Here is a 26,476-nt window from a genome sequence, read left to right on the forward strand (position 1 = left end):
TTTGGTGAGATAGTGTCCATTTATAAGACGAAAAAACACCACCACAAAATCAATGGACATAAACAAAAAGATACTTATGAGCAGCAGCCAAATGTAAGTCCAGGGGGGAATAAAAAAATGTCTGTTAAACCAAGCAGCAAATACAGAAATTTTCGAAGGGGGATCGGAAGTCATAGAGTTAGTGTCAAATGAAAACCGTGACTGGTCAACTGCGGTTGATTGTAAACCAGGCAACGACACATCTGTGGGATAAGTATACTCAGTATCTTCAGGTGGACCACCAGCCGGTGGTGGCAACAAAGGATTAGTAATCGTACACATTTTCATGGCAAAGTCAGCCCTGGTGGTAGATGCCGGAGCCAAAACAGAATTTCTCAGCATCGCTGGACAAGAGACCGCTGGAGTCATACTAAGAAGAATCAGCCACTCGCTGTAGTTTGACATTGTCAATGGAGATGTACCTGTTATCCTTGAGACCAGGAAGTGGAGGTAAAATGACTGTTCTTGTACCCTGCACGCCAAGTACTGGTACTGGAGCACGATAAGAGGGGCCGAACTCCTTCTTGTTCTCCACCTACTCACGGAGCAGATCACCAACTCGAGGTAGCCAGCCGACTACCGAGATCTGAAGAGCAGCATCACTCGTGAAGGGCAATTGTTCCTTTGCAAGACCATCTCTGGTCTCTTGTAGAATCTGTAATACAGCACAGTGATCATCTATGTCAAAGGGTGCGGCCGACGCCGCCATGTCTAGACCATCAAGGTCCGGGACAAACATCTTTATGCCAAAGAGAATTTCTTATGGGGTCCGCCCACCCAGAGACCTTCTAGGGAGATTATTAAGTGCATGTTGAACGTTATACAGATGGGCTAACCAGTTACTGCCAGTGCCTAAAACCCTAGCTGTGAGGGATTGCTTTAAGTCACGGTTCATTCGTTCCACAACACTATTGCCCTCAGGCCGGTATGGAGACGAAAATTTAACTTAGACCCCCAAAGACCTCATGGCTTCTTTGTACGCCTTAGAGGCGAACGCAGGATCTTGGTCAGAATGAAGGGTACCACATGCGAAAATTCCCACAAAGACACGCAAATCCCTGATGACAGTTCGAGCATCAGCACTCCTTTGTGGCCATACCCAAAGAAAATGTGTGCACGAATCTACTGCAACTAAGATGTACTTATACACAGTATCACAGGAGAAAGGACCACAGTGATCGAAATAAACGCATCCCAGCGGTTTATTAGATATGTACAACTGCATTTGTGGTGGGCGCGCAGCAGTCGAAGGTTTAATCTGCTGGCAGATGTCACAATTAAGAACATAAGTACGAGTCTGTTTCTACAACCCACGCCTCCAGTAACGTTGTTGTAGGAGAGTAACAGTCGCTGAAACGCCGGCATGTGCAGATGCCATGCCTTCGTGAGCCGCTGTTATCAAGGAAAGTCTGCAGTCCGCATTGGGAATCAATCTGTCACCAAGGTTGTTAATTCACACATAAGGAACTTTATCAGGACTTAAATGATAAGAGTACTTAGAAGGGAAACCTCTCGGGTAATTACTTCCCTCCTCGGTTGCAGCAATAGCTGCCAAGATGTCATCATCAATCTTACTTTTGGATCTTGTAACCGCTGCTACTAAAGTTTTCGCTGCCTCGTCAGCCAAGCTGTTACCGACAGCGTGGACACCAACGCGTTGGTGCCCAAGAGTATGAATTACATTCACGAGAGGCAGATTCTGTTTAAGTTCTGCAACTCGAACCCAAAGCATTTTATGCTTGATTGTGCTACCCTTAGAATCTCGATATTCATTCTGAGACCAAAAGAATAAATTGACGTTAAAAGACTGAACACAGTAAAATGAGTCACTCACTATAAGAGTTGTAACTCGTGGATCAGCAAACTCCAGTGCAAGCACCAGAGCACGAAGCTCTGCCAACTGGGCGGTACAATCACCCAATGACTGCGTATGCACGACATCAGACTTGAATTTACCATTCACGAAAGTACCAGCCACAACTGCGCATACCGCTGAATAAGCGTGCTTAGATTCCGTCGCCGGTTGCGCCCAACCCTTCAATGTAAATGACACAATGGTAATCTTCAAGCGGGCGCAAAGACAGAGGAGCTGGATGAACGAATTCATTCTGCAAATACTACTGAGTCTGTAATGAGGCATCAATGATGTAGGTGACATCTGGTGATGTCATGGAAGTGGTCCATTGTATCCAACGGGGAAGCAAAGCTTTAGAATTAGGTACACTGGCCTTCGTCACTGCCTCTAGGGCAGGATAAGGTGTCACAACCAACATGCGTTTCCCTTGCGACAGCGCTCTCTCTCTTTCAGAATCGCCATCTGAACCGCAGTCAAAACTTTCTCGACAGTGGAAAAGTGCATTTCAGCCGAATTGTACAAGTGTGATTTGTAAGCAATGGGGACTGTGTCGCCCTCATTGAACTTTAGGTACGTGAAACCCACTGCACCAGGCACAATTCTTATCACCAAGTTAGTGTGTTTATCACGTGTCAGTAAGTATTTCAAAGCAAGAAGATCAGCCTGCAAAGTTTGCCAGACAGCTGAATGTTCTGGCAGCCAGCTCGATTTGGAAAAATTAGGTTGTATCAAGGCACATAGTGGCTTGATATGCTAGGCATAATCAGGAATATAAGTACGTCCGAAATTTAAAAATCCCAGCAAAGATTGTAGCTTCTTCAGTGTTGTCGGAGCACACAAACTTGCGCATTTCTCCAGGAAATGTGGGGCTAATCCTCGACCTTCATTGTTGAGTTCATAGCCCAAACACAACACTGTATACTCTGCAATGTGTGATTTTGCAAAGTTGAATTTGTAACAGAAGTCCACAAACATGACAATGATGCGTTCAACGCGACACAGATGCGGCCATAATTTGTTGTCTGTGAGATAGATATCATCAACATACGAGTACGCATCAGGGTCAATGCTCTCTAACAGAGAGACTAAACGTGCGGCAAAGACGCCTGGACTGGTTTTATAGCCCATGGCCAATCTTTTAAATTGTTTTTGTTGCGCGCCAGAAGTAAAGGCTGTCCACTGACTACTAAGTGAGGACAGATTATGGCTATAAAAGCCATTAGATATGTTAAGTGTGGTCTTAAACCTTTTTCTCACGAGACTATCAAAGAGAGCAGAACTGTGGGTATTCTGTCCAGCACAGGTCCGACAATGAGAGTTCAAATGGCGGTAATCCAAAACTAGGCGGTATGACCCATCAGGTTTGGTTACAGTGAATAGAGGATTATTCATGGGTGACACACATGTTTCAATAACACCTTGATATTCCAATTGTTCAAGGATGTCCGCGATGTGAGATCGAGCTTTGCGGCGCATGGGATATTGGGGTTGCGGCTGCGGCATAGACCGTAAAGGAATCTCGTGGCTGGGTGGCAATTTATCCCACCAAACCTGAGTACGGTACAGAGCAGGAGCAAGCACCTGAGCCCACTCCTCTGCAAAGTTCTGAGCCTGATCCTTCGGCACTGTGTGCGCAAAAGATGGGAGGATTACCTCTTCCCCTCTATGAGCGGCTAAAACGACAGCCGGGGGCCAGTCCGCGTCTGCCAAAAGAATATCATATGTAGAGGTCAGATTTTCCCAAAAAATCCCTTTTGTGGTACGTTGTATGTCACCTTCAATTAAAAGGACTATGTCATATAGTCTGTCAGGGGGAGCCACTCTAGTGTCCGCAGTTTCTACAGTAATAACCGTGTCAGTTGCTGTAGCCACTAGATATGCGGGCAGTGCTTGCCGCACTACTGTAACCTCCGCCGTGCTATCGAGCAGCGTTAATGCCCATGTCAGGTTCTGAAGCTGCATTCTCACTATCTGTGGCATACCTCGCTGTTAGTGCAGCAACTTTCTTCTTCTGAAACGGGGTCTTTGGCGTGCAAATTCGTCCTGCTTGCCTTTACCGTCAGGCAGACGGGGCTGCTCACGTCCTTGTTGGGCACCCCGACCCTTGCCATGTTCTCCTCCACCGGACTGTGAGGCCGATGGTTCCTGTGAAGAATGAGGAGAACGTTGTTCAGTAACCTGAAATCTATCAGACCTAATCCTAGTGCGATCGCGCAAGTAATATGTGCGCTCACCAGTGGACTGTATAGGTGACGTTGGACGAGACCTCTGTTTCTGTTGCTGCTTACCCTGCTTCTTAGATCGCCAACTTTGTTTAGGAAAAGCTGGACAATCGTCTTTGAAAGACGAGTCCACCTTAGTTTGCTGTTGCACATCTGCGGTCTCAACCGTGGGCTTAATCCCTAAACTACTGCGGCCAATTGTTCTATATACTGCCGCAATAATTTTAGGCAACTCCTGGGGTTTATCGACGTCGTCTACGAGGGCAAGACCATTCGCCACTTGAAAGTGGACCGCATCTCCCTTGAGGTTACCAAGGATGAGAGTGGCAACCACGTCGAACACACCGACAAGCCTCATACCCAACTCGACCGCCGCCTCTGGACCGTGTTGATCTTGAACACGTTTGATCACGGAGGGCAGTACGGCCATAGACGGGGTGCTGAAGCACTTTGAGTAGACAGCTGTAAAAACCTCACCCCAGTTATCACAATCGGCAATTTCTGGGACCAAGTCTTTCTGCAAACTGATGGTGAGTATCCTCTGTTTCTCCATGGGAGTAGAGTTTGGAAACACAGCTTCCAGCTGGTCAAATTTCTCAGCAAGCCAATAAGGCAAATCGTCCTTATTCTGGGGGCGCTTGCCCATTACCGAATTAACCATGACGGAACGAATAACTATCCCAGCCGGGCCAGCTGGTTGCCCCTCAACAACAGGTGCCCCGACCTGTACATTGCGTGAAACGTATTGCACCAAAGTCCGATTTACTGTAATCAGGGCTGCATGCAATAGACGCAACTCATCCACCGTGGCATGTAAATAACGAGGATGAGGCGTAAATCCGGCCAACACCGGCCAAGTGGCCCCGGCAATGGACACAGGGCCCATTCGAACCAGTGTAACCGTGTGGGGGAGGGCGCCATTAAACCAAATACAATGCTGCCAAGCGGAAACAGGAATCTCCTGCGTCCTATATGGCGTATAATTCGCCGGGACTACTGTAGGAGTGTACGATTGAAACGTGTTATTGTCCGCATTCACCGCCAGCAAAGTAACCCAAGAGTAAAACAACTCATAGGGATAAGATGCATCGGCACTCACTACAAAGATAATAGACATCCCATCGTCAGGCACCCAAAACTGAGTCAAATGATGCCGGAGAGGTGCGCGGCTATGCGCCGCGATAGCGACTTCAGCCATAAGGACACAGAGAAGAAAAACAATTTTTATTAACAGTAGCACAAAAAGGGTATATATAAAAAACCTTTTTAATGGACAAGCTTGCTCGAACCTATAGTAAATATTAGGTAGGTTAAAGCCGTCACTCCCGTTATCCGGAAACAAGAGTGAGGGCGTTGTGGACTTAATATAAGCACTACTAAGGTGCGTCAAATCATGAACGTTAGGTGCACCTTGTTGCAGGGATTCTGCTCATGCACAGAACTATGCGCAGGAAACCAGGACCTCAGTGAATTGCAGTGTACCAAAAACTCACCTCAGTACACAGAACCCCTATCCGACTAGCATCAGTGTCTCATTCGTTCTCCGTATCATCTCGAAGCTACCAATCATTAGACAACCCAGAACAAGCGACTTAGAGTACTCTCAGGAATGGTGGGAATCAGAAAGACCTTTTCGTTATTATTCTCATATCAGTCCACAACAAGAGTAATCAGAGACACATTATAGTTTAAAATGTTTATATTTATCTACGTGCCCTAAGATGCAGTACTTTGGCTAACATAAGCAGACAAATGATTAAAAATAAAACCATCAGCATTGTTACAATACCATATAAAATGAAGGGAGAAATCATGTTATATATGATAGTGGATTATAGTCACCCTCCCTTCATAACAAAGCTAGTATTATTAAACTGATAGAAGCTCTCTAGGTTTGAATGAGGAACCCCATACCGTAAAGATCAGCATAGGTGAATCACATCACAGGATCAGCTCTGCTCTGTGTCTGGAAAAAGTCTTCTCCAAAATGTCTGAATCATGCATGCAAAATGCAATATTAAAGGCACTCGAGTTTCAGATATTTGCAGCTGTGTGCGTGTTATGTCTAGAGCGTGGGCCGATCAACATGAATTCAAAAGCATACATTGTTATTTGACCCTGACGGCTTCTGCACACAGTGTTCAGACCAAGGTCACGGTGCACATCTAGGGATGTGAACAACAGACCTTTCTCTTGTGAAGAAAAAGCAAGCAAGCAGATTTTCTTATAATAACAGCTACCTGCAGTGTCATGTGCAAAAGCAGCAAAAGTGGCAAGATGGCGTTTTAAATCTAAGACGCTTATGCTAACATAGCAATGTGTGTACATGGAACTCCGTCTCCATTACAAGGCCATATCAATGTATGCTGATGATGCATTTGTGTACCTCAGGAACGTGCAGGCGTATCTATCGCAGGTGATGGAGGTTCTAGATGATTTTGGTAGGGCTTCTGGACTGAGGCTAAATTGGACCAAATCCAGCTTATATCCCATGCGCAAACTCACAACTTAGAACAGGAAGTGCTGCCCCAATTAGCACGGGGGTGGCACCATGACATCTTCAGGTATTTAGCGGTGAACTTACCACACCGATTAAGAACTTATACAGGGCAACTTAGGTGATGTCCAATGTTTGCAGCTCCCTGTCGTTTTGGGGCTCGCTGCCACTATCGACCCATGGGTAGAGTGGAGTTGCAAAAATGCTGTTAATACATTTATACTGCTTCTTGACCCACCCCCCCCCCCCCCCAGTTTACCCGCGCTTCTTCAGGAAATTGGACTCTGTTTCTTTTCTTTTGGACTTAATCTGGGGAGCGGGCCACAAGAGAGTCGCGCTTCGCAAACTATACTCTACCTTGGAAAGGGATGGAGGGACGTACATATAAAAGACTAATAAAGAACTACAAACTACTGTGTGACTTGGAAGCCTATTATTTCTCAATACAGCCCTTGTTTGTGATCTCGTTACAGTTCTCACATTATCATCCGCACTAGAAGAAATGGGAGCCTGGGGTGTCTGATCACAGATACTCATTTACATACAAAGGGGGGTGAAAGCCTGCTCACAAAGCACAACACAACTTGTTTATATAAAAGTTTGTACATTGCACAGGGAGTGTGATTCAGGTACCAGTGAGAGTGTTGTATGACAGGAGCGAGCAGTCTTAGTTGCTGAGACTTGAATGCCTGAAGGGTGCATCTTTAGCTCTTTCAACTGTTTGAGAGGGTGGCAGTCTCAAATTCAGGGGGCACAGATACCAACAGCTTCCCTCATAATCTTTGCTTTTTGCATCTACAGCTGGTGCAGATGCCACCTAAGAGAGTAACCTTTCCAGCTAGGCAGTGTGCTTTCTGGAGTCAGCCTGCTTTGATTTTCCCAAACTTTGGTCAGCAAAGGTAAATGTGTCTTCAACTAAAGTGTTCTTAGGTCGCTTTTGGTAACGTGGCTTGAGCAGTATGGCCTAAGGCATGCTCGAAGGTAAAGCAAAATAGTGGCAGTCACAAATTTCAATACAGTTTATTAAAAATAGACAAGGAACTTTAAGATTTAAACCAAGTTTAGATAAAAAAGAATATGTAATAATTATTCAGAAGCAAAATCTAAAGGAGGGCTGTGATTAAAGGATTATTAATTAGCAAAAACGCCTGTCAAAACCAAACAAAAAGGTAAATGAATAAAATAAAAGCTGTTCCACTGAATCAATCAGGAAGTCACATACAAAACTGTAGCTGACTTCGCTAGCTATGCTCGAGGGGACAAAGGTAAGTTTAGTCTCTGGTGATGATCAGCACTTGAATTTGATGCGAGGTTTTTGGCTGAATCTGTCGTAGAAGGTGATGAGCTGCACAGAAGTGGCTTGAAGTGCAAACTTTCCGCAGAGTAGAGTTTGGTCATCAATTTGAAACTGAATCTACGGCCATCAAAATCTAGGAAACTTTAAGCAGTTACAAAAGCTGCGATCATCCCATTCACTCTAATAAAAGCCCAAGTGCCCGTATCCACTTGAGCGTTACCACAAAAATGAAATACTCAGGTCGAGTTGGACGCCTCGAGGGTTATTCACAAAGGTATCTTACACCTGTGAGTAATCTATACGTGCAAGAAAGCTCATAGAGTAACTTTGCTACTTTTAGCTATCCACCATTACATTAAAGTTACTCAAGTGTGGACGTGCACGTCTGCACACCCTTAAATAGATGTGGAGCAAAATGTACAAATGTAACTTACTGAAGCAAAAATGAACTATGGGTGGTGCTACATATATGCAGCACCACGCATAGCCGAGCACTGGTAATGCCTTCTAAAACTGCATTTAAATTCAAACGATTGTTACAAAATTACCTATATTTTAAAATTAATTATTTCATGATAAAAGTTGTTAACCTTTTAATAAACAAAATGTTTTAACTATTAAATAAATAATTTCAATTAATTCTATCCATAACTTTTTGTATGGCAGTTCCGCCTCTGAACAGAGTTGCGAAAGGAAATTTAGTAATTATGAGTACATAATAGAAAAAACAAGGATTTTAGTTTAGATGGGATTTTTCATACAAACCTTTGAAAAAACATGTTTAAAATAATTAAATTTCAAGTTAATAGTGTTGTATCACTTTTATTTGTTATAAAATAAATTTACCTTTATATTTAACATAAAAATATTTTATTTTTTTCAAGTTTGATAAACTTATAAAATGTTCCCTACATTTTTTACACAGGGAGAGCTTCACCCAAGTTGAATATATAAAAAATTGTATTCTAAAGCCTAAATTAAAAGTTAAGTAAAATTTTTATTATGTATTCATAATTATTAATTGTGATGTAGAGAATTAATTGTAATAAATGTAATTATACCTTATTAAAAATGAATGTTATATCAGTGTTTAAATTAAAAAACATATGTTTATTAAAATAATAAAAGGTTTTCTTTTGAGATATTTTTGCAGTTGAATTTTTTATTTGTAACTAGTTGCAGTTCCAGTGGATGGCCATGTGTGATGTAGGACTTACTCCGGCTCTGAGCAGGAGTACATTTACGACTGTTTTAGGTACATTATGGCTGGAAAGACTTTATAAGTGGGGTTCGTAAATAGAAATGGGCATACTCCTTAGTGGACGAGTGCCTGTCCTTCCCAAACCCCTCCCTATACTCCTCCTTACTCCTGCCTTAACCCCTCCCTTTTATTCATAAGTATTTCACATTTTACAGCCACTCCCTCTGTCACTCCCACATTTATTACTAAAAAGTATACTAGCATGTGCGGAATCTCTGCAGTCGGGGCAGACAACTCCACAAAGAAAAAGACAGGAGAGGCAGAATGACTGCACGTAGTTTGTGAATAGCATTTTTTTGTATTTTAGTCATCCTATTGTAGTTTATGAATAGGTCCGATTATCTGTGAGACTCTCTTGGGTGTATCTGATGTGATTGTAAAGCTTGTGAAACTGTCCTCAGCAGATGGGAAGCAGGTTCCATTTGTATCAAAAAGGACATGAAAAGAGGCCGCTAAAGTGGATCTTTGTAATACGAGGCTGTGTCCCATTGGAACAGAAGTCATTAGGACAATTTACAGTGGAGCCAAGGATGGTTTGCATATGGTTGGCCTCGTCTGTAGTAGTACAAAGGCTAGAAAAAGATGTGGTGGGATGTTACTGAGATCAACTACCAGTCATTCCATCACTTTTAGTTTTTCTCAATGATCAGCCCTACGTGGCACAGACATGAACAGATGTTGGTCCCATAGAGACCTACGACAAAGGGACTCCTACTGTAGCCCCCTGGTGAGGCTCATTAGGCTGGAAACAGTTTGAAGTTACTTGGATTCTAGATCCTAGGGGTGTGGCCTTAAAGTTCGGCATCGAATGGACCTTGTGGGTTGGAGCCATGGATTATAAACACTCAGGGAAAAAAACACACTGAATGGAATGAGGCCACAAATAGTTACTAAGGAATGAAGTTAATTCAAGCATTTCCATTCCTTGCTGTGTGCTTTTCTCAGTAGAGTTTGCAGGACAATCGATGGATTGATGTCTTTGTGGCTGCTTCATCTGAAGTTTTGCGATGCTGAAAGCTCCTCCTCAGGATTTACAGTGTGCACCTTTTATTCTCCCACATTGTCTCTCTCATGTAGAGAGGTTGCATTTACAACTGAAGTTTTTGTCACATTGAAAGTATGGATCATTTTCTTTTACGTTGTGGGTTCTCTCTTGTTGAATCAAACTGAATCGCCAGCTGTCGCTTCCCTGGCATTTAGAACAAGGACAACGTTTTTTCCAGGTAAGTTGTCGCAGGTTGAACGAGACCAGATTTCCGGCTGAAACTTTTCCAGCATTCAGAGAGATAATAAGGTTTGTGCCCAGTGTGAGTTCTCTCATGTCTAGTGAGAGTTATTTTATGACTGAAGCTTTTCTGGCATTCAGAACACTTATACGTTTGAGCCGAGTATGAATTCTCTCATGTACAGTTAAACCGGATTTGTGATAGAAACTTTTTGGGCATTCAGAGCACTGATACGGTTTATGGCCAGTGTGGGTTCTTTCATGTGAAGTAAAGTGGGCTTTCTGACTGAAGCTTTTCGAGCATTCAGAGCACGATAAGGTTTTTGTCCAGTGTGAGTTCTCTCGTGTTTAAATAAACTGGATCTCTCATAGAATGTTTTCGGGCATTCAGAGCACTGATACGGTTTATGCCCAGTGTGAGTTCTTTCATGTACAGTAAGGTTGGATTTATGACTGAAGTGTTTCCAGCATTCAGAGCACTGATAAGGTTTTTGTCCAGTGTGGGTTCTTTCATGACTATTGAGGTTGGATTTGCTACTGAAGCTTTTCCAGCATTCAGGGCACTGATAAGGTTTTTGTCCAGTGTGAGTTCTCTCGTGATTAATTAAACTGGATCTCTCATAGAATGTTTTCGGGCATTCAGAGCACTGATACGGTTTATACCCAGTGTGGGTCCTTTCATGTACAGTAAGGCTGGATTTATGACTGAAGTGTTTCCAGCATTCAGAGCACTGATAAGGTCTTTCTCCAGTGTGAGTTCTTTCATGTCTAGTGAGACTTTTTTTCAATCTGAACCTTTCCCGGCATTCAGAGCACTGATAAGGTTTATGCCCAGTGTGGGTTCTTTCATGCACAGTAAGGTTGGATTTCTGACTAAAGCTTTTCCAGCATTCAGAGCACTGATAAGTTTTTTGCCCAGTGTGAGTGCTCTCATGGCAAGTGAGACTTTTTTTCAATTTGAACCTTTTCTGGCATTCTTTGCATTGATAAGGTTTGTGCCCAGTGTGAGTGCTCTCATGGTGAGTGAGAGTTATTTTCCGACTGAAGCTTTTCTGGCATTCAGAGCACTGATACGGTCTGAGCCCAGTATGGATTCTCTCATGTACAGTTAAACTGGAATTGTAATAGAAACTTTTTGGGCATTCAGAGCACTGATACGGTTTATGCCCAGTGTGGGTTCTTTCATGTACAGTAAGGTTGGATTTGTGACTGAAGCTTTTCCAGCATTCAGAGCACTGATAAGGTTTTTGTCCAGTGTGGGTTCCCTGATGTTGAATCAGACTGCTCCTAAAACTGAATCTTTTTCTGCACGTGGAGCACTGATATGGTTTTTGTCCAGTGTGGGTTCTTGTGTGTATAGCGACACTTGATTTGTGACTGAAGCTTTTCCAGCATTCAGAGCACTGATACGGTTTATACCCAGTGTGGGTCCTTTCATGTACCGTAAGGTCGGATTTTTGACTGAATCTTTTACAGCATTCTGAGCACTGATAAGGTTTTTTCCCAGTGTGAGTGCTCTCATGGCGAGTGAGACCTATTTTCTGTCTGAAGCTTTTCTGGCATTCAGAGCACTGATAATGTTTTTGTCCAGTGTGGGTTCTTTGATGTACCGTAAGGTGGCATTTCCGACTGAAGCTTTTCCAGCATTCAGAACACTGATGAGGTTTTTGTCCAGTGTGGGTTCTTTCATGCACAGTGAGGCTGGATTTCCGACTGAAGCGTTTCCAGCATTCAGAGCACTGATAATGTTTTTGTCCAGTGTGGGTTTTTTCATGTTCCGTAAGGTTGGATTTGCGACTGAAGCCTTTCTGCCATTCAGGGCACTGAAAAGGTTTTTGTCCAGTATCAGTTCTATTATATTTAGTGAGGTGGGATTGATAACTAAAGATGTTCTCACATTCATTGCACTTATTCGAGTTGTTTGTTTCTCCAAGTTGGGTTTGTTCCTGGATACATGTCATCTTAAGACTGAATTAGATTTCTGATTGTGTACTTGTTTATGTTACAACTCAGTATTAACTTCTAAACTACAATGCAGATGCTCTTCTTAACATATGTATTTAACTAATGATAGTTTTTACCTAGAGATCATTTTCTTACCTTTAAAGGCACCTATCTCACTTGTCTTATAAACTTTCACCGAGGAGCCCCTTGTATTTACTAAGAGGCTCCTCATGGATTCATTTTCTCCAAGTTATTCCGGGGTGAATTCTCTCAAGTTTAATTAGTCTCATTTAGTAATTCTAGTTTATCACATTTGATTTAGGAGTTTTAAAAGCACTGATAAGGTCTTTGGGCTTTAGTGTTTGCCTGTTCGGTATGTTTGTTCATACAAGTAATGACAGATGATTAGGGCATGCCAGGGTGGTTTATGAATTATCAATAGCGTAACAATGACTCCTTTAATACTTTCTGTGCCAGTCTATCCTTTTTTGTTCAGTGGTTAAGACAGGTACATGATCCACTTTGAAGTTACAGGACACTTTGAAACTACTCGGATCAACCCAAGAGACAGAGTTGGTGGGGGAAAATCTTCCTATATTGGAAATGATAATCCAGCATCTTTGCCGAAACGACATCTGAGAAAGAGTATTTACAATTTGTTTCTTTTAAACAATCTTTTCTTTCCTCTGAAACACAGGAGACGGAGACAAAAGCTTGAGCTTGTGAACCGGGGATATTAGTCTTTTTGACGGTTCTGTCACATCACAACACGTCTACGGATGCTGATCTGTTGGGGAGGGTTTGGGTCTCCAAAGCATTTCTCATAAACCATCAAACAGAATTTACAACACTGAGTTTTCTCAAGTTCACTGCGTGGGGATCAATTGTGGCCAATGTTCTCCTTAATCTCAGTTACTGACACTTGGTAAACATTTATGGTCATTTTCATTTACGGATTTGACAAATTTCACATTCACCAGTTTCTTCCGCTCCAACATCCTCACCATTCCTGGCACATAGAATGTGTTTCTTCTCTAGAGCTCGAGAATGTTTTAACTTTCCTTGAAATAATCCATTTCGTTGTGTTTCACTAAATTTAAACCTTCTTTTTTCTGTTCATGCTTCAGTCACCTGTAGAAATGGAGTCAGAGATTGTAAATGAACACAAAGAAAAAATGTTTATGACCGTATAATTTGCACAAGAAAGTATTGACAAAAACAAGCTAGGAAATCAGTTGAGTAGCATTTCTGATAGTGGTGAAACAACTCTGGGACACTGTGTAGATCGGGAGCTTTGGATCACTGGAACTCAAGGATGTGAGAGCAAACGTAATTAATATTTAAGAAAGAAATACAAGTTGCACATATATTGTGGCACAGATTCTCAGAAGCAGGCAACACTATCAATTTACAAATTCTGTGGCAAAGGCTGGCATCACAATGAGATATTTGTAATACTTTTAATGAATTATCAGATGTTATTTACTTCTCTACCCACATAAACTGTTCATCTATTCATTTTTCCAGTTATTTATGAAGGTACATTTTATTGAACAATGGAATTGGCCTTGTTGCACTCAGTGCTTTAAATTAACCCTGGGCGTAGTTTGCGAAGTAGCGCTATGCGTAGCTACGCAAAGTGCACTTCGCACTACGCGAACTACGCGTAGCATTTCGCGAACTGCGTAGTACCCTGTTCACACTGCGCAAGATGCCGTTTTCATTGATTGCACAGTGCGGACAAGCCTCCGGCACTGTGCAATTATTGAAAACGGCATCTTGCACAGTGCGAGCTGTAGTTTTCTGCCGCTCGAGTAGATTTTTACTCGAGCGGCAGCTTTCTCAATGCAAACTGGTAGTTTCTCATCGCGAGCGGTCGCGAGCATACGCGACCACTCGCAATGAGGAACCTGACCTCCCCGCGTTGAGAATCACGCCGGGATGTTTATGATAACTTGATGTTGCTGATCGCGAACGAGGAAAAAGTCTCGCCGGGATGTCATTTTGCTTGCTCGTGGTCACCAACTTGACGTTGAGGACCGCGAGCAAGCAAAAAATGACCGCTGCACTATGCTACGCGTGTTTGCACTGTGCTACGTGCAATTCGTGTAGCGCAAAGCAGCGCAAACTTTGCAAACTACGCGAGCGTAGCGTAGTGCTTTGCCCAGGCTTACTTTAAATGCCACCGTAGACTGAGGCTGTGTCCAGTTAGCTCAGTGGAATTCACTATTTCAAATTGTGCGGATAATATTGGACTTACTTGGTGGTCCAGAACTCATCACGCTCCTCCGACAGGACCTGGGCACTGCAACACCTGAAAAAGAGAAAAAAACAGCACAACCTTAAAGGAAACCAAAAAGGGTCAAGAAAAGAATAACACAAAACAGAGGAAAGAGAAAAAAAGGCTATCTTCCATTCTCACCACAGGGTCCAGCACAGGAAACTCTGCAGCAGATGCTTGTAAACCCATAACTTACTTCTAACCACAGTGCCCCCAAGGTCATCACCAGGTGCAGCTCCACCGGTCGCACCACCCTAAAGCAAGCCCTGTGTCCACGCATATGTACTGTGTCTTTTGCTTTTAGTAGACAAGATAGAAAAGGATAGGAGAACGCAAAAAGATGGAAGTCAGATCCAGAGAGAAAAGATGCCGAAAGAACAGACCGAGGGAGGATAGTATTATGTGGTGTAGAGGAGGAGACAAATGTGCTAATAGTTAAGGAACTGCTGGGCAAAACTGACCTAAAAAGGAACTGAGAATGATTTGCGCAGCTCAATGCAGGGGAGAGCGTCCCCAATCGCACTCCTTGGATTTGTTCAATAAACTTTAAACCATTGGTAAATGTTTTCAAAGCGCCAATTTTTATTTATCTTCTTTTGTTCTTGTCAATTACTTTCATCATTGACCTTGATAATGTGATATTCACTATATTTTTTGTTTTTGTGCCCAATGCATTTCGGGCCTCGCCTCTTCATCAATCAGGGGCTTAATCTGAAAACATAAAGGCAGATATTCACCACAGTCTACATTCAATATAAATGTGTGGTTGGTATTCAGTTAAAAGAATGGTTTATAACTCGATCAAAGGCTGGGTAAATTACTTTCAGATTAAGCCCCCTGATGAAGGGCGAGGCCCGAAATGCATTGGGCACAGAAACAAAAAATATAGTGAATATCACATTATCAAGGTCAATGATGAAAGTAATTGACAAGAACAAAAGAAGATAAATAAAAATTGGCGCTTTGAAAACATTTACCAATGGTTTAAAGTTTATTGAACAAATCCAAGGAGTGCGATTGGGGACGCTCTCCCCTGCAGGGAACTGCGCAAATCATTCTCATTAACTTTGTTCCCCAAACTCAGGGGGATAACCAATCACCACCAATCACACCTATACCTTTGAGCATACAGAATAGCCAGGAGTGCGAAGGTCCTTCCTCCATTTGGATCTAAAAAGGAACTGGACTATCACTACACCCCAACATGTTCCAGGAGGAATGTGGCTCCATCAGGTGATTATCAGAAGTTTGATAACAACAAGAATAGTGCAGAGAGGGAGTCAAATGTAAAAGCTGAAGAGGCAAAAAAAACAGAGATCAAGAAAGGGAATAGAGAAAGAAGAAACCGGGGAAAAGGAAACTTGGTGTTATAAGAATCCTTACCTGACAGTTATCTTATTTTTTGTTCCTCCAAGGGTGGCAGCCACGTTGCACTGCCTGGTCATCCCAGAATACCTTGAAAGGAAGTAAAGAAATAGTTGAGCATCAGACGACAATCACACTTCATCCCATCTTCCAAATAACCGTCCTGAACTTCCAAAACAAAAGAATCTCTTGTTCTCTGGAGGCCATTGTCAAGCAACTCTGGTTATGAATAAATACTTTTTTTGGTTCAAGAACCACGATCCCTGGCTGGAAAAGGTCTCTGTGAATATGGAGTGCACCCACAGTCTCAGAGAACAGACCCCAACAACCCAGTCCACGTCTTCATAACGCCCATCTTCCCATTTTCAGCCCATGAAACTTGCAAATCAAAACAATCTGGTTCACAAAAGGCATGTTAAAGTCCTTGTACATAATTCTGTACACCGTTCATAAATCAGTCAACCAGACTCTTAGATTTATACAAACCATGTTCTCTGAGCAACAGCAGTTCAAGCTCAAGCTGGTGCAGAGTTCGCATGCTGAGCAATGGAAGCAGCAAAGCATCAATGTGTTGGCGCTTTTTATTTATAAATTATCTAGAGGTGTGATGCGGCGGGTCAGTGTCTTGAGAGCCCTATAGGACGGTGACCCAAGGACTAGAATTTGGAATAAATCCTCGCAAGACAAAGCTTAGAACATTGGAATGTTGAGATCTCCACTGAAGACAACGGAGCAGCAGCAGCCTCTAAAACCTGATATAGGCCCGCTGCTCTCAACATTACATTGTTCTAATACACAGCCTCTGCCTCTCTCTTTCCCCTACCTCTCCGAAATATATGAGTTGGGCAGGAGAAGGCAGAAGATAGAGCCTGCAGCAGGGCACCCAGGAGCCTCCCCCCTTCTTCCTCCCGTAGCTCGCAGTGTCACTGGCATCTCAGACGGAAGAGGGGGGATTTCGACTCAGCTCCTGCATCTCCCTGGCTCCACTGAATGATGAAAAGCAGTTTAGCTGAGCTCAGGGAGAACCAGGGGCTGACTTCAGCCTCCTTTCACAGCTATTGCTGTGAATGTTCAACAATTAACCCCCGTGGTCCTGCATGCGGCTGTTAACGGTTCAACATTCACAGCAACAACTGTGAAACAAAGGTTTTGAAGAACCGGAGGTGTTTCAACCCCCTCGGTCTCTGGGACATCTTTGTTTTATTAATTAACACATTCTGCCCTCATGGGGCAAATGTTGTAATGACCTTATAGTCAGCCTTAGCAGGTAATTATGTCCATTAAAGGATTGCCCTCTTGGTAAAGGCCCTTGCCTTTGGAGCTACAACAAGCTATAAGGCTTTATTAAAGGTTTAAAATAATTACTGAAGGCATAAACATGGTTACTCAGTCAGAGAAATAATCATCATAATATTTTCAGGAGGATCATATACAGTTAACCTCTAAAGTATATCAAAAGCCAGAATCAGAAATTACTACATAGACAGACCAAAAAAACAAACGTGTGCTAAGAAATAAGAAAACGTTTTTCTATAATATCAAATAGCAAACTGACATAGAATCTGCTTAGTTAAAAATCAAGGAAAAGTTCTTAAGTACAAAATCAGTAAGAGGACTGACATGTAGTCTGCCTTTTGGAAAAGGGTAAAATAAAACAATTCCAGCAAATATCGCAAAACAGTACATTTTATAAGTTTTTAGACGGAGAGAACACATTATTTGTAATGTAATGTAAGTAGTTTATTGTCTAGTTAACTAAAACCTTTACAATTCCTCATAAAAAGAAAAGTTATAGCAGCAAAGTCAATAGTTTGAAACTAATTAAAAATAATATGCCATAAAATATCCGTGCATTATGCTAAAAGTAATGATACAATTATAAAAATTGTAGTCCAATACAATACAAGAAGACTTAAAATTTGATAAAACGAGTACTCAGTTCTCAGTGGAGGGGTAAGTGTGCAATTGTCAGTTGCTTTGTGGGCAGCTGCAGCAGTAAATTTCTGTTGACTGTTTGCTGGAGCTTATGTCATCCGGGTGAGGGGTACCCTAGGTATATGTTGTTTGCTGTGAGGTGTCACTGGAATATCTTTTTATTGCAATGGTGAAGTGTTCAATGATCCAAGTTTCTCCCCTACCGCTTCCATAAATTGCACAAAGCGGCACGCTAGCTGAACGTCTCCACCTCAGAGGCTTGCCATCACAGCTTGTCTGCAGGTTCTTATCCCCATCCTTACAAAGACTGGCTTCAGTAACTGACAACGTTCAGCTTGTAGTTCTCTGCAGATGCATAAAAGGTGTAATACACTTTCATTGGCTCCCTCACATAAACGGCATCTTGACTGACCCGGCGATCGTTTCCAAGGGGGAAGGTGCGGCAGTGCTGGTAAAATACCCTTTCGAAGATGAAGATATTTTTCTTTCTTCCTCCTGTTGAAACCTACGCCTAGGTAAGATTGCAGAGAAGACTTGACATAGCTTTGCACAACAAACCATCCGTGGTTTCTTTCTGTTAGTACCGCCTTGTCTTCTAATAGGGATAGGTTTTTCACTGTTTTGTCTACGATATGTTTAAAACAATTGTAAGACCCTGAGATATCCCAAAGTTCCTCCAGACCCAGGCGCTCTTTTGATTCTATCAAATAGGTCATACCTGGACAGTCCCTCTTTCGATGTATTTCGTTCCATAGGTAGGAATTCAATGTTCTTGTACCAGTTCTTGGCATACGCTCCTTTGCGGGCCAAATCTTGGCTTTGTAGGCCGAATTCTAACCTTATTTGGACCGGTGAGACGTACATGGGTAGATTAAAAATCATTCTGGCTGCTCTTGAAACAGTGCTGTCTAATATGGCCGCATCTCTTCCCCTCAGGCACTCGCTCCCATAAGTAATTGCCGGAATGGGCTTCCCTTGCCAGACTTGTAAAAGTGGAGTAAGATTTGGGCCGGTGATTTTATGTTTGATAGATTTCATTGCTGCCGCAATAGAGTTGCTTCTTCTTTTGATGACATCTTTTTGTGAGTTAAGTGTGCCTCTATTGTCTATTATTACTCCTAAGTATTTGCATTGGTCAACTACTTCTATTGTTGAGTTAGCCAGGGGCCAGCGGCAGTTAGAGGTTTTCTTTCTCGGATGAATCCTCATTACCTTCATTTTGTCATAGTTGATGGTTAAACCATTGTTTGCGGAATATACTGGTTGTATCTAGTAGATGTTGAAGGCCAATGGGGGTTCGACTAACCAGAACGAGGTCGTCTGCATACAGGAGGTTGGAAAGTAGCAGCCCTCCTATTTTTGGAGCATGCGAATTACAGGTTTCCAGTTCTGATGATAGATCGGACATATACACGTTAAAAAGTGTTGGTGCCAGGACGCACCCTTGTTTGAGTCCCTTGGTTGTAGGGCTGTTTCGAGACAGGAACTTACCATCTCCTAGCTACACTTGTACCCACGTATTTGTGTGGAGAAAAATTAACTAGTTTAGGAGAGGTGATGGTATTTACTTATCCTTGAGCTTGTGCCATAATTTGCTCCTGTCGATTTTATCGAACACTTACGAGTAGTCTATAAAACACATGAATAGGGGGTGTTTTGCTGTTTTCGCTCCATCTATCATTAGGGACAGGGCAAGTATGTTCGTTGTTGTACCCATGCCCTTTCAAAAGCCCGTCTGACTTACGGGTATAATAGATTTTTCATCTGTCCAGGTAATGAGATCTTCCAGAAGTAGACCAGCATAATATTTCACCTCGACATCGATTAAAGCCACAAGCCTATAGCTGTTTGCTAAGTTCTGGGCGTAGTTGACGGAGTACCACTACACGGAATTATGCAGAATTGATCAAAAACTCTGTGCATTCCGCTCTGCAACTCCATTCCGTATCACCACAATTTATAAAACAGAAACCTCATAAATAACTCTAATATTACATGCTAAAATGCATATAATCATCTCACAAAAGTAAAAATGAAAATATAGCAAGCAGTGAGAGAGGTGATGATTTTGATGTACAGTGAATAATATAGTATGCAATATCAAAACATTCAAGGGGCAGGCTCTCGGGCTCAGCTGAGAGCTAATACTATAATATTCACTAAACTCTAGAATCTTGCCCCATAATGCTAGTGTAGATGCAAGATGTGGAAAATCCATATTAATCACTGAAGGATTTTGTTGAAATCCTGAATTTGTTGAGAATTTAGCATTTTATTCTGTATTGGGCTGTGGGGCCATCGAGACTGAAGGAATGTTCCAATTTGAATGCCTTTGATTCTACATGCTCGTCACAGAGGTCAGTTGGGCTGGGACCATTGGCTGTGACATCCCATTCTGTGCCATCTGATTCATGTTCCCATTTACAAGTTTGCTGCAAGCATGGCAAAGAGTGTGTCTTATTCTGCACACTATTAATATTTTAGGTATTTATATTGCCATGGTTAGTAAAACTGATACCTTGAGAAAAGACATTTCTGGATGCAACGCTAAAAGACAGGCAGACACAAAACCACACGCGCCCTCTTTGTCCGGTCTTCGACTTTGCTATATTGTGTAAATCTGCACAAACTTGTGTCGCTCTCATTATTTTTAATCAATTGACTTGCTTAATCCTTTGTCTTTAAATTGAATGATCAACTCTTTATACTTTTGCACAACAATCTTGGGTTATTTTGGGGCGCTTCACTCTGTGGCTCCTCAACTGGCCAGTTTACAACCAACTTTAAGTCATTCCAGAAATCTCTAGGGACAACAATTTCAAAGACCATATTCAAACTCATCCACAGCACCTTCAAAACAGTTACAATCTTCCCCCCTCTGAGCCCCACTTTTCTGGCTGCTTCTAAGCTTGTGGAAATGTGTCCAGAATGTCAAAAGATCAGCTGTCGACCAAGGCACATGCACATGCGCTCCTCCATGCACTTCTCAAAGGAAATTCTTTTACATCAACTGTTTCGACTCTGAACCACATTCGTCAGCATTCCCTATTTCTAAATTTTTTCTTTGTTATTTTCTCCCCTTCGTTGTAAATTTGTTTTTTATCTCTTCACATCATTCCAATCTCTTATTGTATTTATTAGTTCTCTCAGATGTGTTCTCAATGGTACAATTGTCACACCTCATATTGCTGAATTCACATTATGCTCTTTTGATAAATCCTCAAGTTTCTCATAACCGTAATGAGAAGCGTAATAAGCATAATGCTGTTCATGCGGCAACCACAATCCTAGTCAAAGTAAGGGGCGCTTTCCCTCGCCAGTTATGTTGCAAGTGGATTCACTTTGTAGAGTTTTGTAGACTGTAATGTCCTCCCCTGAAAACATTGCTAGTGTTCTTGTTGTCACCATTATGTGCATCAGTACAGTGTAGTGAACCTGATTACAAAACATCACATTGATTAAAGTCTATGAAGGATACATCACCGTTTGTGTGTATAAGGCACAGTGCACGGTGAGGACTCGAGGAAACTGCTTGGATTGTCGTACTTTACTTTCTGGGACCGCGTAGGGGACAGGGCTCTACCCCTGTCTATCTTGGTACTAGCGAACCGCAAATGGTAAATGCGGCATGTACGAGTGTTTTATATACCGTTCTAGTTATGAATGCACTGTGTACACGTTATTCTGCTTCGCTACGCGGGTTCCATTTTGGAAGCAGTGGCCATCTTGTCATTGCTCTCACATAGGCTATAATGGAGCAAATACGGGCCTCACAGTACATGGGCTTTCCTGTGACTTCTCTGTGACCTGGGCAGCTGGCTCTGCTGCCCCGGGTCAAACCGGTCTCACGAGCTCCCCTTCCTCCGTCCACCTGTGATTAACATCAGGGCTTGACCCATCATAAAACCCTTTCATTCTACCCTCAACCTCCGGCTGATCTCTTCCACACCTGCTTGTTCCTGCTTTATGACTTGTTGCCCAAAACAGGAGATGCTCATGTTTATTGGGGGGTCTGCCAACATCAAATATGGGATCTGATCCTTACTGTGTAAATCATTGTGGGCTGGCCGAATTGGAATGTGGGATGGTCATCATGACTCTGTCTTTTCTTTGTAATATATCCTTGTATATGGCCGTATCATAAAACCCAGGAATGTATGCTTGCGGCCAGAAAAGGCCTATTTAAAGTGAAGTCCGTTTCCATGATTTTCAGCAGTCTCCTGAGAACATACACGCTGTTGTACTTCTAGGATACCTGTCATTGGTCTGCAGCCAATAAACGATTCTTTGACTTCACCCAGAAGACTCTGTGTTTCTGTAGGTCCGGAACAGGGTGAAACCCAGAAGTCATAGGGTGTGTGCCCCTGCACCGCTGGGTCTAAAATACCCAGTACTTCAGTTTGGCGCCCAACGTAGGGCGATTTCAGCGGTACCAGTCCAAGCCAGAGGTTCGTGAGGAGCTTCGTGTGGAAATTCCGGAGGAAGGCCACCACTTCATCGACCCCTGCATGTCGACGTGGTCCGAAAGTCTTTTCTGCGAGGTTCTCCGCGTCCCGACGGCTACGAAGGACTGCTGCCCTGATTAATCGACCTGTTTTGGACCCTTGACGAGTTTGAGAGAGCGAAACAATCGAGAGAGTCTTCTGGTGACGCCATTGAACAGCAATACTCAGTTAAGTATAAGTGGAGCGTCTCCCATTTGTTTTTGGTATCCTTCGGGATCATTTGGTAATTGGGTAATTTGGAGTTTGCAAACCCCAAAACCAGAAGACTCGTGTATTCACGAGACTATCGTAATCGATAATCCTTTGACGTTTGGATCTAGACTAGTGAGCGAAGATGCCTGGTTCTGGAATATTAAATTGTTCAAGAAGAAAGCCCGGCCGGCGATGTTTGACTCTTTCCGCTTATGGCGAAAGGAAGCCAAACAGAAGGAAATTCAGCTAGCGAAGAAGAATAAAAGAGAGAGAAGTATGACAGTAATGCAAGCAGCTGTACAATTTAAAGATAATGAGGAGGAGCAAATGAGTGAGCAATTGCACAGGCAGCGCAAGTTAGGTATCGACAAATGTTACCCAGCTTTACCACACTCTAAGCAGAATGAGTCCGAAGAAAAGGAGAAAGATCCCTTGATGTCACATTTGTTGAGTTCGCCACCCCCGTATGCTCAGAATGCCATTGCGCCTCCCCAGCTTGTAAATATGCCACCTCCAGTGAATATACTACAAGCCTTGCCACAACCGCCAGCTGTGTTCCCGACTGCCCCCGCACTTCCTGCGACTTTGCCTAGTTCGGCAGCTGCCTCTTCTGACACTATTCCTTGCACTACTTCAGTACCTGTTCCTACATCCTCTTTTCTTCCCTCTGTTTTTCCCCCTGTTTTCGCTTCAAATTCTCCTTCGGCGCGACAGCGTTTAGCTAATGTGGTTACTACGTTAATGTCGCCTCTCTTTGATTCGTCTGGTCCCACCCCTGGCTTGCAGCGTAAGCAATTGCGTAGTCAGTTGCCTAACCCTGATGAGAAAAAGGTAATAGATCGCATGGCGCGCAGATGGATTGTTTTCCCTTCATTGTATGATGTGGAGTCAGTGGTTAATGTCTTCCATCAGTGGGATGCCCCAAAACAGAGATATGTGTTTGAGAAAATGTGTGAAATTCTCTGTGAAGAATTGGAGGATAGTGGTAAGAATCCGAGCCCACAGGAATTGTGTAGAGTGAGGTCCGATTTTGGAACTGGTATAATTGTGGACCGCGGAATAGATAAAGCAGTTGCGGTGGTATTGTCCTTCAGGAATGATGATTGTCAACAGTCGTTGTTTGAACCTGATGTCCTTGTGGGGAAAAAGGTAAAAGCGCGACAATACCCTATGAGGGAAGTTCCCCCGGTATGCAAGGAAGCGGTTGCAGCTGCCGGTGGTAACCCCGCTGTGGCAGCGCATTTCCAGCGTGTTTGGGTGCATGTTCCATGGAAGCGCTCTGAGGTGTTAGCGCTTAAGCAGTCCTTACCCGATCCCCGTAAAAACCCAGCAGGTTATTATAAAGAGTTGTCACAGACGGCAGGGTCATGCGTTATGAATCTGGCCGACATAGACATGTTGTTTGGTAATGTTGTTCCACAGCCTTTATGGGGGTCAATCCGTAATGTAGATCACGATGCAGAACTAGGAGACACATGGGCTAACATTGTTGCTGCTGACGCTAGACAAACTGGTGGTGCGAAACCTGAGCCTTTAGTAGCTGAATTGCCTGGTAGAATTATTACGTATATGAAGACAATAATGCCTGTGATGCGCGTAAACTGGGACAAGTTATCTGCATGCAAACAGAAGAAGGATGAGACAGTGTCAGACTTCTTCACCAGGTTTGAAGAGACGTTTATTGACCACAGTGGGCAGGATATGAGTACTGAGGGTGGCCAACGGTTATTTGTGGATAAGTTTGTGCAGAATTTACTTCCTGACCTGTGTAAAAAGTTGAAAGATTCAGAGAGTTCTTGGGCTGTTTCTTCTTCAGCGCAAATACTGGCTACTGCACAGTATTACGAAAATCGGGATAAAGACGAGAAAGATAGGACAGAAAAGAAAACGAAGGAATTGAAGACAAAGGTCCTCTTACAGCAGGCCTATCCACCACGTGGAGGTCAGAATAATTATAGGCAACCCCAAGGTGTCTATCACCAACCCCAACAGTTTCAGAACAATCAGCAAATGAATGGGTATTATCAACCACGTGTCCCTGTAGGTCCCAACCAATGTTCATACTGCAAAGAGGAAGGTCATTTTAAATATAGTTGCCCTAAACTAATGCAGCGGAACGGTAATATGTATGGCGCAAGAGGTAGAGGTGGTCAGCAAGCTCCTAGAGGTAGAGGGCGTGGAAATGTTCCCCAGAACGCGCGTCCTCTGCCGCCTCAAAATACCATCAATAGCTTTGATCAGCAAGCTAATGCGACTAGTAATACGGCCCAGTACTATAATAATGATTATTATGCAGAGGATGGTGATGCGGAAAATAATGATTACTAGGACAGCCGTAGACAGAGAGAGGGAGTTGTTTCAGTGCCAGTGGATCAGAGTGGACCGTATGTTGAGGTGACTACAGCAAATGTAACGGAGCCTTTTCTGCTAGACACTGGTGCTGCAAAGAGTTCAATTATGCATTCAAAACTCCCTGGCGCACCTTTGTCTGGCGACATCAATGTTTCAGTAGGTTTTTCTGGCGCCCCTGTTAGGAACCCGATTTCTAGTCCTATGTCACTTTCTGTTGGACCTTGCGAGCTGAAAGCACCCCTGATTCTGACAACAGGTTGTGGAGAGAATTTGTTGGGATTAGATTTGTTGAAGAGATTGCATGCTACGCTGTATTGTTCTCCTTCGGGAGTACAACTTACATTAGGCAAGAAAGTGATTTCCCCGATGTACTTGTCCAAGAATACAATGCCGCCTGAATTGTCATCCCTTCCGGATGCCCTTTGGGCTACTGGTCCCAATGATGTGGGCCTCTTGGAGATACCGCCATACGTGGTGACTCTAAAGGCTAATGTCAGACTGCCACGTATTCCCCAGTATAAAATCTCTAATGAAGGCCAGAAAGCATTGTCAGACATTGTCAGCGACTTGATTAATAAGGGTGTGATTGAGGAAACAAGAGGCAACGTTTGCAACAGTCCGATTTTACCTGTCTTAAAACGAACGGACCCTTCACAACCACCTGTTTACAGATTTGTGATTGATCTTAGAGAGGTTAATAAGATTGTTGTGCCACAGTTTCCAGTTGTCCCTGATATAACTGCCTTGTTAACGATGATTCCAGCTTCTGCTGCATGGTTTTCAGTGATCGATTTGAAGAATGCTTTCTTTAGTATCCCAATTGCGGAAGAGAGCAGAGACATTTTTGGCTTTAGTCTGGGAGGCCGAAGCTTCCGCTTCAAACGCCCTCCCCAGGGCTACTGTGAGAGTCCATCCATATACAGTCAAGCTTTGAAAGCACAACTTGATGCACTTGTTTTACCTAGTGGCGCTATCCTGATTCAGTACGTGGACGATTTACTAATCGCTGCGGATACTGAAAAGATCTGCAAAGAAGCTACATTGTCATTGTTGCACCATTTATCCGCTTTCCATCACAAAGTGTCTCTCTCTAAGCTGCAATATTGTCGACAAGAAGTGACCTACTTAGGTCATCTCTTGTCGAAGGAGGGAAGGAGACTGACCCCAGAGAGAATTCAAGCTATTGCACAGTTGAGTGTGCCAAAAACACAGAGAGAAGTGCGTGCTTTCTTGGGAATTACCTCATACTGTAGGCATTGGATCCCTAGCTTTTCCTTGCTGGCAAAACCTTTGTTAGCATTAACATGTAAAGACACACCGAATCCTATCCCATGGTCTGAAGAGTGCCAAAAAAGTTTTGTGGAGTTGCGAAATGCATTGTGCTCAGCTCCTGTGTTGGGTACCCCTGACTACAGTAAGCCTTTTACATTGTATGTTCACGAGAAAGATGGTTGTGCGTTGTCAGTGTTAACACAGCCTTTTGGCGACAGACCGCGCCCGTGCGCA

The 26,476-nt window shown here is 43.1% G+C and overlaps 1 protein-coding gene and 1 pseudogene across 2 annotated transcripts in view; both read right to left on the reverse strand.

The window, feature by feature from the left end:
- Positions 1 to 26,476, reverse strand: part of LOC146839138 (uncharacterized) — a 200,217-nt pseudogene that overhangs the window by 134,639 nt on the left and 39,102 nt on the right. The window lies entirely within an intron of this gene.
- The window catches only part of LOC146839139 (uncharacterized), a 75,655-nt gene continuing 56,796 nt past the window's right edge, over positions 7,618 to 26,476 (reverse strand). Inside the window, exons 3-5 of the mRNA XM_085603145.1 lie at positions 16,005 to 16,076; positions 14,601 to 14,654; positions 7,618 to 13,471 (exon numbers count right to left, since the gene is read on the reverse strand). Coding sequence (XP_085459271.1) covers positions 10,582 to 12,357 — 1,776 coding nt within the window. The 5' untranslated portion in view covers positions 12,358 to 13,471; positions 14,601 to 14,654; positions 16,005 to 16,076 and the 3' untranslated portion in view covers positions 7,618 to 10,581. The remainder of the gene's footprint in view (positions 13,472 to 14,600; positions 14,655 to 16,004; positions 16,077 to 26,476) is intronic.

Source organism: Triturus cristatus, chromosome 4_2 (assembly GCF_964204655.1).
Source record: "Triturus cristatus chromosome 4_2, aTriCri1.1, whole genome shotgun sequence".
Taxonomy (NCBI): domain Eukaryota; kingdom Metazoa; phylum Chordata; class Amphibia; order Caudata; family Salamandridae; genus Triturus; species Triturus cristatus.